The sequence below is a fragment of the Nannobrachium achirus genome, assembly GCF_963921795.1.
Source record: "Nannobrachium achirus genome assembly, chromosome: 18".
Classification (NCBI taxonomy): domain Eukaryota; kingdom Metazoa; phylum Chordata; class Actinopteri; order Myctophiformes; family Myctophidae; genus Nannobrachium; species Nannobrachium achirus.
In genome coordinates this window covers 18,950,850-18,964,764 of record NC_137825.1, presented here as the reverse complement: position 1 = coordinate 18,964,764, position 13,915 = coordinate 18,950,850, and the positions used below count along the sequence as shown (strand labels likewise).

General features: G+C 40.1%; 1 protein-coding gene across 2 annotated transcripts; it reads left to right on the top strand.

The window, feature by feature from the left end:
• The first annotated feature begins 2,213 nt into the window (after positions 1–2,213).
• Positions 2,214–13,273, top strand: LOC308303507 (uncharacterized protein). Of its 2 annotated transcripts, none has more exons than XM_080747891.1 (16): positions 2,214–2,367; positions 3,731–3,900; positions 4,308–4,516; positions 4,966–5,233; positions 6,003–6,098; positions 6,187–6,345; positions 6,433–6,579; positions 7,489–7,728; positions 8,257–8,406; positions 8,515–8,755; positions 8,964–9,251; positions 9,875–10,102; positions 10,203–10,334; positions 10,578–10,800; positions 11,116–11,254; positions 12,446–13,273. In XM_080747891.1, the coding sequence occupies exons 3-15, from the start codon at positions 4,311–4,313 to the stop codon at positions 11,252–11,254; spliced, it is 2,517 nt and encodes an 838-aa protein (XP_080604017.1). In that variant the 5' UTR covers positions 2,214–2,367; positions 3,731–3,900; positions 4,308–4,310; the 3' UTR covers positions 12,446–13,273. The 2 variants fall into 2 exon arrangements, with proteins under 2 accessions (XP_080604017.1, XP_080604016.1); XM_080747890.1 differs by lacking the exon at positions 2,214–2,367 and adding an exon at positions 2,929–3,055.
• The last annotated feature ends 642 nt before the right edge of the window (positions 13,274–13,915 follow it).

The window sequence follows — 13,915 nt, the reverse complement described above, 5'->3', positions numbered from 1 at the left end:
AAGACAGAAATACTAATTGAAAGCATTCTTGTTTTGACTAGTCTTCTTTTATTTATCTGAGGCGAGCCTTTTATTTGACAAGGTGCTTGGTTGATAAAATAATGCATGTCAACGTTTGGGCTCCAGCTCGCCTCCTCCCAGCGCTTTTTTTGCCCGACTAGACATAGAAGTTGACGGTTGGGTTGTTTTAGTTGACGGTTGGGTTTTGTTTAGGTTTTTTACGCAACGTCATATTGAAGCGACGCCTTGTCAAACAGGACGGTGGACCCCCGGAAAGTTGGCGGCTGCTGGCTTTATCAGTTTCTCTTGGCGCGGATAAACGTCTTGTTGAAAAACATTGTTTTTTTTTCTCCTAATGAAGCTACAAACATACCGTGCAGACAGTTTCAATATTAAAACCAGCTACTAAATACACGGAACTTGTTGTGACAACATTCCACCAGCTGACGAGAACACGGAGGGTTTTCTGCCAACGACATGGCGTCTTCCTCTGAACAGGACATGGAGGTTTCTGACAACAACACAGCATCTACTTCTGAGCAGAACACGGAGGAGGATGGTGTCAACAACACAGCATCTACATCTAGCATGGCGGATGGAGAAGTTCTGAAAGGAGCTAGTATGGTATGCTTATGTGTGTTCTCTTGCGCTTTGAATTTTAATCCGAACGGGGGCCATTTCCTCATAGCGTATCAGAGTGCAATACACCTAACAACCGATAGGGTCGCGCGGTTAAAAGCATAGGGAGAAAATGGCGGACAAATTGGATTAAAATTGTTTTTATAAATAATACGGAATATACTGGTACTTCTGAGAGGCCGTGCATAATTGTATCATCCGTGGCCATGGGGCAAAGCCTTTTATATTTGAAATCTGAACGTTCATGTAGATGTACGGACCAAAAGGGTGGAAAGTGCAAGGCGGTCATATCGTGATCCAAGGCTAAAGTGTTGTCCTCTTGACAGTGAGACCCAGCATTTTATTTTGTGTGCACTGTAGACTAGAGTACATCAGTTTTAGCTTATTTCCTCTAACACTATTAATACTCTACTGTATGTGACTTTGATGAATAGTGTAGTACTGTAGGACACCAAGGGAAACAAGCAATAGGCCTTTTTGGGTGTGTTTAAAAGCCTTTGTCTTGGAAGACCTTTTATTGAATTTGAACTGTACTTTTATGTGTTTTTCTTTCTTATTGCGTAGCTTTCCAAATTGTAATGACATGTATCTGACAGGTCATCTGCTTCATTTGGTTCCATTTGAACACTCAGTCAGAGTTATCGGTGTCTTGCAAATAAAACATTTAAGTAGTACCTATTTGGTCAATGTGTCGTAGTAAATAAGTGTCATATATACATATTCATCTGAAGAAAACCTGGAGACTTGATATTACGTAATTGGGATCAAAACAAGAAAACATTTTTAACCTCTGTGCTGTCTTTCGTGCCCGAATTAAACCAGTGGAATTTAATAAAGGTCTCATCTTATTTTCTCTTATCTAAACAGAACATGGAGGATGGTGACAACAACATGCCATCATCTACTTCTGACCAAAACATGGAGGAGGATTGTGGCAACATGGCATCTACTTCTGAGCAGAAGATGGAGGAGGATTGTGCCAAAAGCACAGCATCTACTTCTGAGCAGAAGATGGAGGAGGATTGTGCCAAAAGCACAGCATCTACTTCTGAGCAGAACCTGGACTTGGGCTCTGGTTCTGAACTGGAACACTGCAGCAACTGCAAAGCGAGGTTCAACGCCGAAGTCCAGAACAAAGTGAGAATATCGACGCTCATCGACGCCAAGACTGCGAAAATACTGTTCCCTCATCTTCCGGCGTCGGGCTTCATATGCATGGAGTGTGTCGAGATCGTCAAATCAACAAAGTTGTTTAACGACATCATAAAGCGCACATTGGCCGGGAGTGGTTCTTCTTCTGTCGACAGTACACCACCTCCATCTAAACAAGATAAGAAGAAGGGTACTGTGGGTGGTGGTGTGGTTCCATCACTCCCTCCTGCTCCATCTCAGTCCCTATTACTGCCTCTTGCACCTACATCTACACAAAATACAGCGAGTTCCGTCCGCTACGTTGTTGTTCCAATAGTTGGCGTCGTCGGACCATCTACTTCTAAACCGATTGTGAAAGGGACCATCAAGGCGCCACCTACATTTAAACTAAACACTAAGGTTTCTCCCAGGCTGCCTACTGTGCTACCTACCAATTGGAACGTGAAAAAAACTGCCAACAACAGCGACATGCCAGCTATGTCCAAACAGAGTGCGGAGGGGTCCGGTTCTGACACAGTGCATCGCTGCGGTCTCTGCAAAAAAGAACTGAAAAAAGGCCCAATGCCCTATGACAGAGTAAGAATATCTAAGCTGGTTGATTTGCAGACTGCGAAAGTACTGATGCCCCATCTTTCACCGGAGGAGTTTATATGTAGAGATCCGTGCCTCCTTTGGGTAAATTCAAAAACAAGATTAGACAAACCCAAAACGACGCGCACCTGGACCGGTTTTCCTGTGGGAAAAGACTCTCTGCCTGTTGAAGAAATGAGGATGGATCATGACTCCACAACCACGAAGGGTTCTCTAGAAAATGTTGACGTTCCCAGGCTTTCTACTGTGCTACCTACCAATTGGAACGTGAAAAAATCTTCCAACAACAGCACCACGTCATCTACGTCCGAACAGAAATCTTCCAACAACAGCACCATGTCGTCTACGTCCGAACAGAGCGCGGAGGGGTCCGGTTCTAAGATTGTTAACTGCAGTCTCTGCAAAAAAGATCTAATATATAGCTGTAGGGGCTACGATAGAATAAGAATATCTAAGCTTGTTGATAAGAAGACTGCGCAAGTACTGTTGCCCCATCTTTCACCGGACGAGTTTATATGTAGACATCCGTGCGCCGATTGGGTAAAATCAAAAACAAAATCAAAAATCGCAAATGGTACGAAAAGAATTCGCACCTGGACCGGTTTTTCTATGACAAACCCTCTGCCTTGCAAAAAAGGGAAGATGGATCACGTCTCTACAAACATGAACTCAGGTTATTGTTATTATCCTCCTCCTCTCCTCCATATGACAGACAGAGAGAGACACACACACACACACACAAATCCATATATTTTTAAAGCGAACATTTTTTAAATCACTTTGCTTCTGGTGCTCCCTAGAACAAAATATTTTGAGATCCGCGGGCAAGAACATTTAATTTCAGGGGTCCTTGACATGAAAACATTTGAGCACCACTGAAACAGCAACATACGTTTTTCAGAAAACTGTTAGGATTTAGAAGACATTTTTAGGATCGGCCTCAGGCAGTGGTGTAAACTAAAGTAACCAAGTACATTTAATCAAATACTATACTAGTATTGTACAGTCTCGACTCTCGAGGTACTTTTACTTTATTGGAATATTTTCCAGGCCTATCTACATTTCGGCCAATCTACGCGATGCATTGTGATCTTGTAGATCTGCTATTTTCTTAAGATTTGTATTAATTTTTACCTTCGATGTGAAATGGGACATTCTGTCTTACTTAAAGTACATTTTGATACCAATACTTTTCTACTTTTACTCAAGTAAATGTTGAATGTTCGACTTGTAAAAGAGTACTAGTGGTATTTCAACCTTGCCGTATTGATACTTTTACTTTAGTAAAAAATGTGAGTACTTTAACCACAGGTCTTAAGGGTTAACACCATTAATTTTGTCTGTCCAGGGTCCACATCAGATGGTGCATCTTCAGCGCCCAAGAAGAGATCGAGGGTCCAAAAAGCGCTTACCTATTTAACGAATCGTCATTATTATCACGCATTAAAATGTCTGCTGGAACACCCACCTGCTAAAAAAGCTTTCAACAAAGTGTGCGAACAACACATACGCAGAGAGGTATGGTTGTCACTTATCAGGATCATGACATTTTAGTTGACGATTAATTGCATACAAATAATTGTGATTGAAGGGCCACTTCACCTCTGGGACAACCCGATCTTATTTTATTGTTGTTTGGGACACGATCAACACAATCCTGAGTTATTTTTTGTGTTCAATCTGTTTTTTTTTTTAGATATTTTAGTAATTCAGCATGTACACGCTGAATTAATAAAATAGATAAAATAAGATCGGGTTGTCCCAGAGGTGAAGTGGTCCTTTAATCATTAATAGTGTAAATAGCCCTTCGAATATTTCCACTTTGTTTAGAAAATTCTAATTGGAGAAACTGTTTTTCAGGCCTGAAAAAAAGGTTTAGAATGAATCAAAAGTTTTATATATATATAATTTTATATTGTTTACAGCGTATGAAGTTGGTCAGAGACAAGGAGGGACCTTTCAGGAAGCAACTCACACCTGAAAATCTGTCCTCGTTTTCTTGGAAGAAGACCAATGCATGGGTTGAGGAAAAGGCACCTCTTACTCTTAGTAGCCTCCGAGGAATGTTTCCGCTGCCCCAGAAACTCGCAGGACAGCATGCATATATCGGAAATGTTAAAGAAGAACCACGGAGGTGTGTAACCCTCTAAATGACATGTTGATTTATAGATTTGTGTATTTTAGAAGAAGGAAGACTTCTCAAATCACAGATGCTCCAACTTCATTCCAAACGTACTTAATAATTATATTACAAACTTAAGTGTTGAATCTCCCTATTAGTGCACTCTGAACTTGTTCCTGCCAGCCTTTAGCAACAAACAACTATTTAGTTTCTTCACATTCTAATCATAAATATTTGTGACAATATGTGCAAAACGAATTTGTAGCAAAACAGAAAGGAATTTGAAAAATGTATTGTTTTACGTTTAAAAACTCATAGTATTTCACTAAACTTTATTTTTCTAGTTAAGTCAGTACTGTTTAAATGTAAAAGCATATAGCATTAACATTTGAGATTGATTCATTTCTAATAATCTAATAAGAAACATTTAGCTAACAATGTATTTTAATTTTGGAGTGTAGGGCGATGACTGAAGAGGACGCTCAACGGCTGGTGGACAAGAGGATTGGAATGGCCATGTCTATCGCTCTAAACACCGGCAGCCAAAGACATCTATTTGTCCAGTCTGTTATTGGTGCCGAGTTGTGGAGGGAGGGTTGTTCTGAAAAGACCTTCAAGATCATGAATGGCATTGGCATCTCCCACACCAAAAAGAATTCAAGGGTAATCGTAACCAGACTCGAAGATGACCACGATAAAGAGGTTAAGCTGTGGAAAGGAGAGGTTGAGGTGAGTAAATAGGGGAGAAATATGACCATAAAACTACAAAAATAAATTGATATATCGTAAAAAGAAAAGAAAAAAAGTTGTAAAACTATATAATATACTACTATATTCACGTTATTCCTGGCCCCCTCTATGGAGGCTGCCATTTTCTTTTACAGAGGGCAAAACATCTTTTCACTTCCTCCCAAGTAAGGAAGTGACAGGGAAATGTCTGTTGCCAGATTTTGCCAAAGAAATAAGCCCAACAGAAGCAACTAGGCTATACTGTCACATTGCGACATATTGTGAGCTATTTAAAAACTATTGAGGCGGGGGGGGGGGATGAATATTTTTGAAACATTTTAAAACATAAATCTGTGTGGCGGTCCTTGGCACCACATATATTCAGATGGGGGTCTGCGACTGTGGACAAATATGTTAATCTGGGGTCCTTGATATGAAAAGATTTGGGAACCACTGGTTTAAAAAAAAATATTAGAAAGTAAGCCCAATGAGCAACTATACTATTTTGCTTTACACTAATTGCTTATTATAAGCAGACATGGCAACCCAGGTACATACAGAGCCCAGATCCCAAACGCCAGCTACTGACACTTTAATGCAAGGACAACAGGAAACCAAATGATGTTTTTCAGGCCAGCTTTTTCAGCCTCCGCCTCTTTCAGGATATGAACAGGAAGCCGGGGGCGGGGCCAGGAATAACGTGAATAAAACTCTCTTATATGTGTGTCTGTATGTAACACCTCACCTGCTCATTGATTCTTATGTTTAGAATAAAATAAAGAAACCAAAGATTCCAGAGAAGAGAAAGACATCCGGACTAACCATTCAAGTTCCAACCTACTCTCTCAATTGGGACCGAGTCCAGGTAATAACTTTGACGTCATATTGATGTATTAACCTTTTGTTGAAAGGATTTCCCCCCAGCAATCAAACCTCGTGTTTTCCCATAACAGGTCATCCCTAATCGCAAGAATGAACGTCTAGGTGGAAACAGACCCACGATTTGGGCATTTCGCTTTGCCCATAGAAACCGCATACCTTTCAATCGCCTATGGGGGCCTCCGAAAAAGGCAGTTGAGGTGTCACCAGACAGCATCCTCCCATCCAAACAGGTACCCAGCCTTAAAAGAAAACGTACACGACCACCAGCTTGCTGTCCACAAGCTAAAATTATGATATTTTCCTCCTTTATGTTTAAGACATACAAGGCACTGCGGCAGCGCATGAAGACCATTGTGATGCGCATAATTGTTGACAACCTCACAGCCCTGGAAGGATTGAGAAGCAAGGTTGAAAGGCACATTCCCCATTTATACTCCAAGCAGATGAACGAGAAGAGCACTGTTGTAAGTCGGCACGTACAATCACTCATCACCCATTACTAACTGGAAATCCCATGGAAATCCAGCCTGTAATTCTTTAGATGCTGTATGTTGTGTGGGACCAAATTGTTGGACTGGAAGTATCAATCCTTCTTGGGGTCTATGCTTATAGAGCATCGCAGCAGAAGTGGATTCCTGGGGTCATTCCCCATTCATTTTCGCCATAGACTTTTACAAAAATATTTATAACAATTATGTTAAGCCTCGAACCAAGCCATCCAGGATGGAGGTGAATCATGATCATATAACCTTTGATCCTATGTGAAAAATTATTTTATTATTACATTATTTTATATACTACATTTAATAACTACCCATTGTTTAGCGATTTTCAAAATGTTCTTTTCATAGAAAAAAAGGTTATATGGTCATGATTCACCTCCATCCTGGATGGCTTGGTTCGAGGCTTAACATAATTGTTATAAATATTTTTGTAAAAGTCTATGGCAAAAATGAATGGGGAATATTAAGTGACCCCAGGAATCCACTTCCGCTGCGATGCTCTATAACCCAACTCTATAACCTCTAATTGCTGCCAGAGCGCTGTAGAATCAAACAGCTGCTCACTGCTACTAGTTGTTATCAGATGGGTAAATGCTGAGGACGAATTTCACCTATGTGTATACAGTATATATAGTATATACATATATAATGTAGCAAAAAACACCCCAAGGAGTGGGGACTATTCTATTTCTAACCCAAACTTAAGTGGGGAAACTGAAACCCAGGGAACATAGGAAAGGACTGATTTCACCCATCAGCGGACAGGCTGGGATTTTTTTCTTTTTTAGACTAGTGAGGCTAAAGATGGTGAAATTCTCCCAAAAGAACTATGCTTTTACATTTTTTTCTTTTTTTTTTCTTCTTTTACAGGTCAATCTTGGTGCAATCCCTGTGAACTCGAGCACGACAGAAGGAGATACTGAGATAATGAAGGGCCTTAAAGCGTATGTTCCAATAGTGTCGGAGAAACCCCACAAAGTATTGTGCTGTTCAGACGGCCTAAATGTTGACACGACAGAGGAGGAGCCCGGTGAATCTGCAGCTGAACAGAGATTTGAAGGACTAGTGGACGCGCCACCAGAATTTCACAAGGAATCCGTGGGTTACCAGGTGACAAACTCAGTGTTGTATAAATGTAGGAATGAACGTGACGGTGCAACCGCCTGGTCGAGTCACAGTGCGATTGGAAATAAAGCATTCAATTTCACTGACGGAGGCATGCCGTATGAAGGTGACTTGAGCCAATAGAGGCACCAGAGCGAGCTCAGGTGAGCAAGTCACCGTGCCGAGCGTTGCAAACCTTAGGGACCGAATCATCGTCCCTCCCAGTCTCGCTACCTCTGAGAAAACAAGCACTCCTCTTTCAATCCCTCTGGTTTTCAAATCATACCGTATATACAAAAATTGCCATTTTCATGGGTGGGGAGGGTGATGTTTGTAGCTGACTGCTAGTGGTTGCTATGGGCTGCGGTTCAACGTTGTCCCGGTGGGGGCTTCTTATCTGGCAGGTGTCCCAGTAGGTTGAAACGGCAGTGACAACACAGAAGGCGATAATCAATTGTCTACACTACTCTTAACGGATTCGTTTGAAAAAGAAAAGAATTGCAATTATATTTATCATCATCTCTTGATCCACAGGACATTATGAAAATGCTGTTCAGTGAGAAGAGCCTAGACGCTCGAGGATCTCTGTCCCAGGTGAAATCGGTGTTTCATGTGAGAGGCCAGTGTGTTGAAGGAAAGTGCAAGGAAGCTATCCAACGTGTTTGGGATGTGGATTTCATCACGGTAATATTGAAAGAATGTGCTTAACTTTCCTCAAATTAATATTTTTTCATGCATGTTCTGCAATACACATCACCTAAACCATATCTTTATTTTTTGTGTCCTATAAAGTTTGTCACTTCCGCCTACATCACTTTATACGCGGCTACCGAGTGCAACCTTGACACTGTTGATCAGCAGCCTTCAGACTTCCCCACTGATGCTGAGGCCCAAATGGAGTGGCTTAGTGGACTCTCACACAGACTGGTGGACTTGGTGTGGATGCCACCACCACAAGAAGACATCGATACTGCTGCTGCCGCTGCAAGACTCTCCGAAGTAGAGAGGAAGGATTCCTGTTTCTGTGGAGAAGGTAGGCAAATAAGAGCATGCTTTAAGTTATTAAAAAACCTTTCCCGACCTCCTTAGATGCTACAGACCTACAGTATACTAATTGTTTCTTTTTTAATGCCTTGCATAGTATATATTGCCTTTGTGAATGTAGAAAAACCTGCCTAACCTTATGTCTAATAGATTTAATTTTGATATACAATCACTCAACTGTGTCTACTTCCTTTTAGAAAAACCAGGTCACCCATTAGTCCAGTGCTGCAGCAACCTGTGCAAAGGTGTGTGGTTCCATGAAAGTTGTGCACCGATGGACACAACAACCGATCCGACCGTCACTCAGGATTGGTACTGCAGCCCAGCTTGTGAAGGAGATGGCACCTACATATACTGTTACTGTAAAGAGCAACGAGGGGGAGAGATGGTGCAGTGTGCACTCATGGACCAGTGCAGAAGACATGAGTGGTACCACAAGGACTGTCTGAGTCCGTCAGAACAAGGCAATGCTGACTCTGAGGAGTGTAAGAAATGACTTGTCATCCTTTCCAATGTCCTGTAGTGTTGTTTGCCCAGACTGCTAGACTAGAATAATCTGTGACTTGTAATTGACTTTGACCTCAGACCTGGAGGTTAGCTTTGACTTTTATTCAAAAGTAATGAAATGTTTGTAAATATTAAGCTATTGTGTTCTAAAAATAGACTAAAACTAGAATTGCCTGAAGTTAATGATCACTGGTAGAGGGGACAATGGTTGGGTAGAGGGGACAAAACCAACTAACAATAGTTTTGACTGGTGATTGAGGGACTTGGACTTGAGTTCTGGAGACTTGAATTTGACTTTGACTTTGAGTTTTGACTGCTAACCAGTTAAATCTAACAAATATTGTATTTGTTGCTATTGGGCAGAAATCTTGGAAATGGAAATACATTCTCAAACAGGCAATAGGAGGTCTACGTGCTCACGTTGTGTATATTGTCTATTTTCACTTAATTTCCTTTAAACTCAGATGAAACATTAAAAGTTGAAATATGGAGGACGATATACAAGATTTCTGCCTGACAGTGACTCCATTCCATCAAGTACGTTTGAAATATAATGTGCTTTACAAAATAATGCTTTATTCTGTTTCTTTCCTTATTACAGCCCAATGGTACTGCTCAGAGATGTGCTTCATTGCGTCCGATGCAGACGACCATGTGCTCAACTACACCAAGGCTCTTGTGTGGGAGGGGCTTTATAACCTGGCAAGACGAGATGCTGTCAGAGAGGGTGATGGAGAAGCCATGACAGACTTCTGGAAAATGGACATGGTTCTGTTCTGGGCTAGAAAACACCTCAAGGATTTTAACAAATGCCATCAATTGCTCACCGGTAGGACTTAGAAAATGTAATGTGTTGCTTTATGGGCATTCTGTACACTGTAATAACAATGTCATTAATTAAGTGCTTTTTTTATTATAATTTTTTATAGGGATTGAAGGATTCTACCCAGAGCACATTAGACAAGACCTGAAGTGGAACCGTGTGGCAAACCTTGAAGGAAAACCTGGATGCAACATCAGCTTGGATTTAGTCAATGAATTCATGAATTTCGAATTCAAAGGTACCGGTATATTATTGAACTTACATTGCTTACAAATTTCACTGTTATGGAACTTTCATCCTGATAGCATTATGACACAAGCCGTTGTTTACTATGACATTGGTTATGTCCGATTTCAGTCACTCATACATATATGAAAGGCACATATGACTTAAATGACAGATAAATTACTGACAGTTTGTGTAATAATTGTGACGGGCCTAAACCTGATGACACACTGACTTGTCATTCCGTGTTTTGTAGAATCCTTGGCACGTGTGAGCGACCACTACAGCAATGAAAGGATGGAGCTCATTGGAATGATGGCAGGAGCACTGGGAACAGAGGCGGATCGGCTTCTCATCACGCTAGGAGGCAACAGCGGCAGCCTGGCGACATCCCTGTTGTCGACACACCATATCAAGATGAGAAGACAAGCCGAAATCGCAGAGTTTGTGGCCGAGTACAAGAAGGACCATCTCTTCAGGTTGGTATAGTGGTGTAAAGTAAACTAAGTCCATTTACTTAATAAGTACTGAAACTGTATTTTGAGGTGTTTGTACCAAATATTGTACTTTTATTCCACTACATTTATTTGAAAACTTTAATTACTATTTACTTTGCAGATATAAATTATAATATAAAACAACAACTTTAGCCCTATTTTATACATTGGCCATTTAAAAATAGCTTTTACTGAAGTACATTTTGAATTCCGGACTTTTACTTGTATTTCTATATTGCAGTATTGATACTTTTAATTGAGTAAAACATGCGAGTACCTTTTCCACCACTGCTTCAGGTACATTCCTGGGAGAGCACATGAGGGCTTTGAGGAGTTCACTTACCAGCAGAAAATCAAAACCCCCAAGAAGATGGGGAACACGATGAGGAAACTGGCTCAGGACATGGATGGACCAACAGTGATGGATGGAATATAAGTGAGTGCCACAGTTCACATTTGCATTTAGGGTTGGGAAGTCAATCCATACACTAACATTTTATACATCAAGTGCAGTTCAATGCTTAAAACAGGGTTCCCACGGTCATGAAATTCCTGGAAATATTTTGAAATTAGAACAATATCTTTCCAGTACTGGAAAAGTTTTGGAATTGATCAAGGGTCCTGGAAGGTCCTGGAAAAAATAGCTATGCATTGTCTTTGGTTATTGATTTTGTTAATACCTCTGAAATGACAAGTTAAACATTGGCCAAATTGTCAAATATTAGAGGCAGAAATTGTGAAAATAGCCGATCTACGCGTTGTGAGGCGTTGTGAGCATGTAGATCTGCTATTTTCAAAATTTCTGAATAGAAACGTGTTATACAAAATTCCTCGACTCTTAGTGCTCGTCAGGGTGCCGGGTCCCCAGTTAAATTATGATTATTTCGGGGGTCACAGCCTGAAAAGGTTGAGAACCACTGACACTTCCTGTCTTTGGGCATTGCGCATAGGAGCAAGCGACTTGTTATTGAGCTGAATTATTGTTATATAGTCCTGGAAATTGGGTTAAATATTCTGGAAAGGTTTTGGAAAAGTTTTGGAAATTAATTGGTAAAAATCCGTGGGAACCCTGTTAAAATAAAGGAGAATTAAAAACCAATAAACAAGTACATGGAGACATTTTTAAATTACACAAAGTACATTAAAATAAAAAGTAATGCATAGACATACATACGTACGTAAGTATGTCTTACAAGTTTATTTTATTTCAAGTATATATAAAAAGTAAGTAAATCAGGAAAACATAACCCTTTACCTTGAGATGGGGCAGATGGCAGGCGAAATTCATTGTGCTGTCAGGTGCTGAAAAATAAACTTTTTTAAAGTTTTTATTGTACCACAAAGGTACTCAAACATTTTCCTGACTTCCAACTTGACTTTTGAACTTGAACCTGACTTTATTTAGAAATATTTTGTGCCAGGGACCCCAATAAGAGAACATTTGTGTTCAAAATTTCAAATGTATTCCAAAAGAGTTTTAGGGGGGGCCTCTGGGTGTCCCCAATCCCCACTTTTAGAACCGTTGTTGTACTGCATGAAATCCTATACTTGAAACAAGCCATGTTTAAACACAATGGACTTCATCTAAAAGGCTTCTTTTGCACTTTCTCTTTTTCTTTTAAACCAGAACCACCATTGATAAATCAAGAGACTCTCCAGGCACAAAGACGTGTGTGATCTCTCCTGCAAGGATGCCTGTTTCCATCCATGACCGTTGATTTTCTTATTTTATTATTTCATCTTTATATTTAAAGTATTCAGGGTTCCCGCAGGTACTTAAAGTCTTAATTTCTACTGGAAAAACTGCAAGAACCTTGTAGTAAAAAACCCCTGTAGTAAAAAAGGAATGTCTTTGGTGCATTATACCTGGGAATGAAGTTGTTGTTTTTTTCCCCCCTCCAAACTGGATATTTGTTATATATTTCTTTGCAAACTCAGCATAATCAACCAGAAAGAGGCGGTGGTTGGTAAGTCAGGGACCAATCAGAAGACATTTAGGCCTATTAGGAAGTTAGCCTATGTTACATTGTGTGATTAGGGGGAAGAAAGAAACCCCTACAAGCTTACTTGGGAGTTTGTTTTTCTGGGTCAGGGTCAACTACAGCAGGGTAGAAACATGGCAAGCTGCATAAGGCTGACCATATGCAATAGTGCAGCCAATCAAATTAACAATAGTCTGACGTAATTTACACATCCTACCTGGGTCACGTTGTTTCCCCATTCTAAATTCCCATCCTCTTTTTATGTTGCGTCATATAAGAACTCTTCCAAAAATAAACAAATGGGCCCGGCAGTTTGACTCGATGGATGTGAAGCATCAACTGATGGCAAGAAAACGCTGATATTACTGCTGCCGAATTAGTAAAACCTTTGCCAGAAACCCACTGTATTAAATATGAGTGATTGACTATTTAAACAATACAAAGCCACGGGATGAACGAGCCATGTTTTTAATCTGCTGTAGTTTTTAACCTGAATTGTGGGAAATGTGCCTCTGGTTTCATTCCAAGATTCATACATTTTTCTTCTTCATTGTGATATATTTTTGCATTCAGATTGTGAAACAAATCAACGATAGAAGTTCAGTTGAAATCTGTTATGTATATTTTTGTCAAACACAAAATGTGATCAGATCTGATTGCATAACAAAATGTACAAAAATAAAAATGTTTGAGTCAAATATGCTGTATACATTACCTTAAAGTGTATCACGCACTTACAGCATTGAATATTTTGTCTTAGCATACAGAATAGATCGTTAATTTTCACTTGGGTCAGCCCTGAAGGTTAATAGTTGTCTAAAGCTGCAATCCATAACTAAAATGTTGTATTTCCCACATGAAATACACTTTCAAGATAGATGCTTGGACTTTATGGAGAGATTATGACATTCAGACAGTACCTCTAGTCAACCACTAGGTGTCCTACCTGACACATACTATATAATTAAACAGTATCCTGTCTAAATGGAAGAGTAATATAGGGAGGCTATCTCCCACCACTGCACTGCATGGATGTACTAGTCATATTGTATAATAACATACTCTACCATACAAAATTACATTTTATTCATTAAAATAAGTTCTGGATTGCAGCT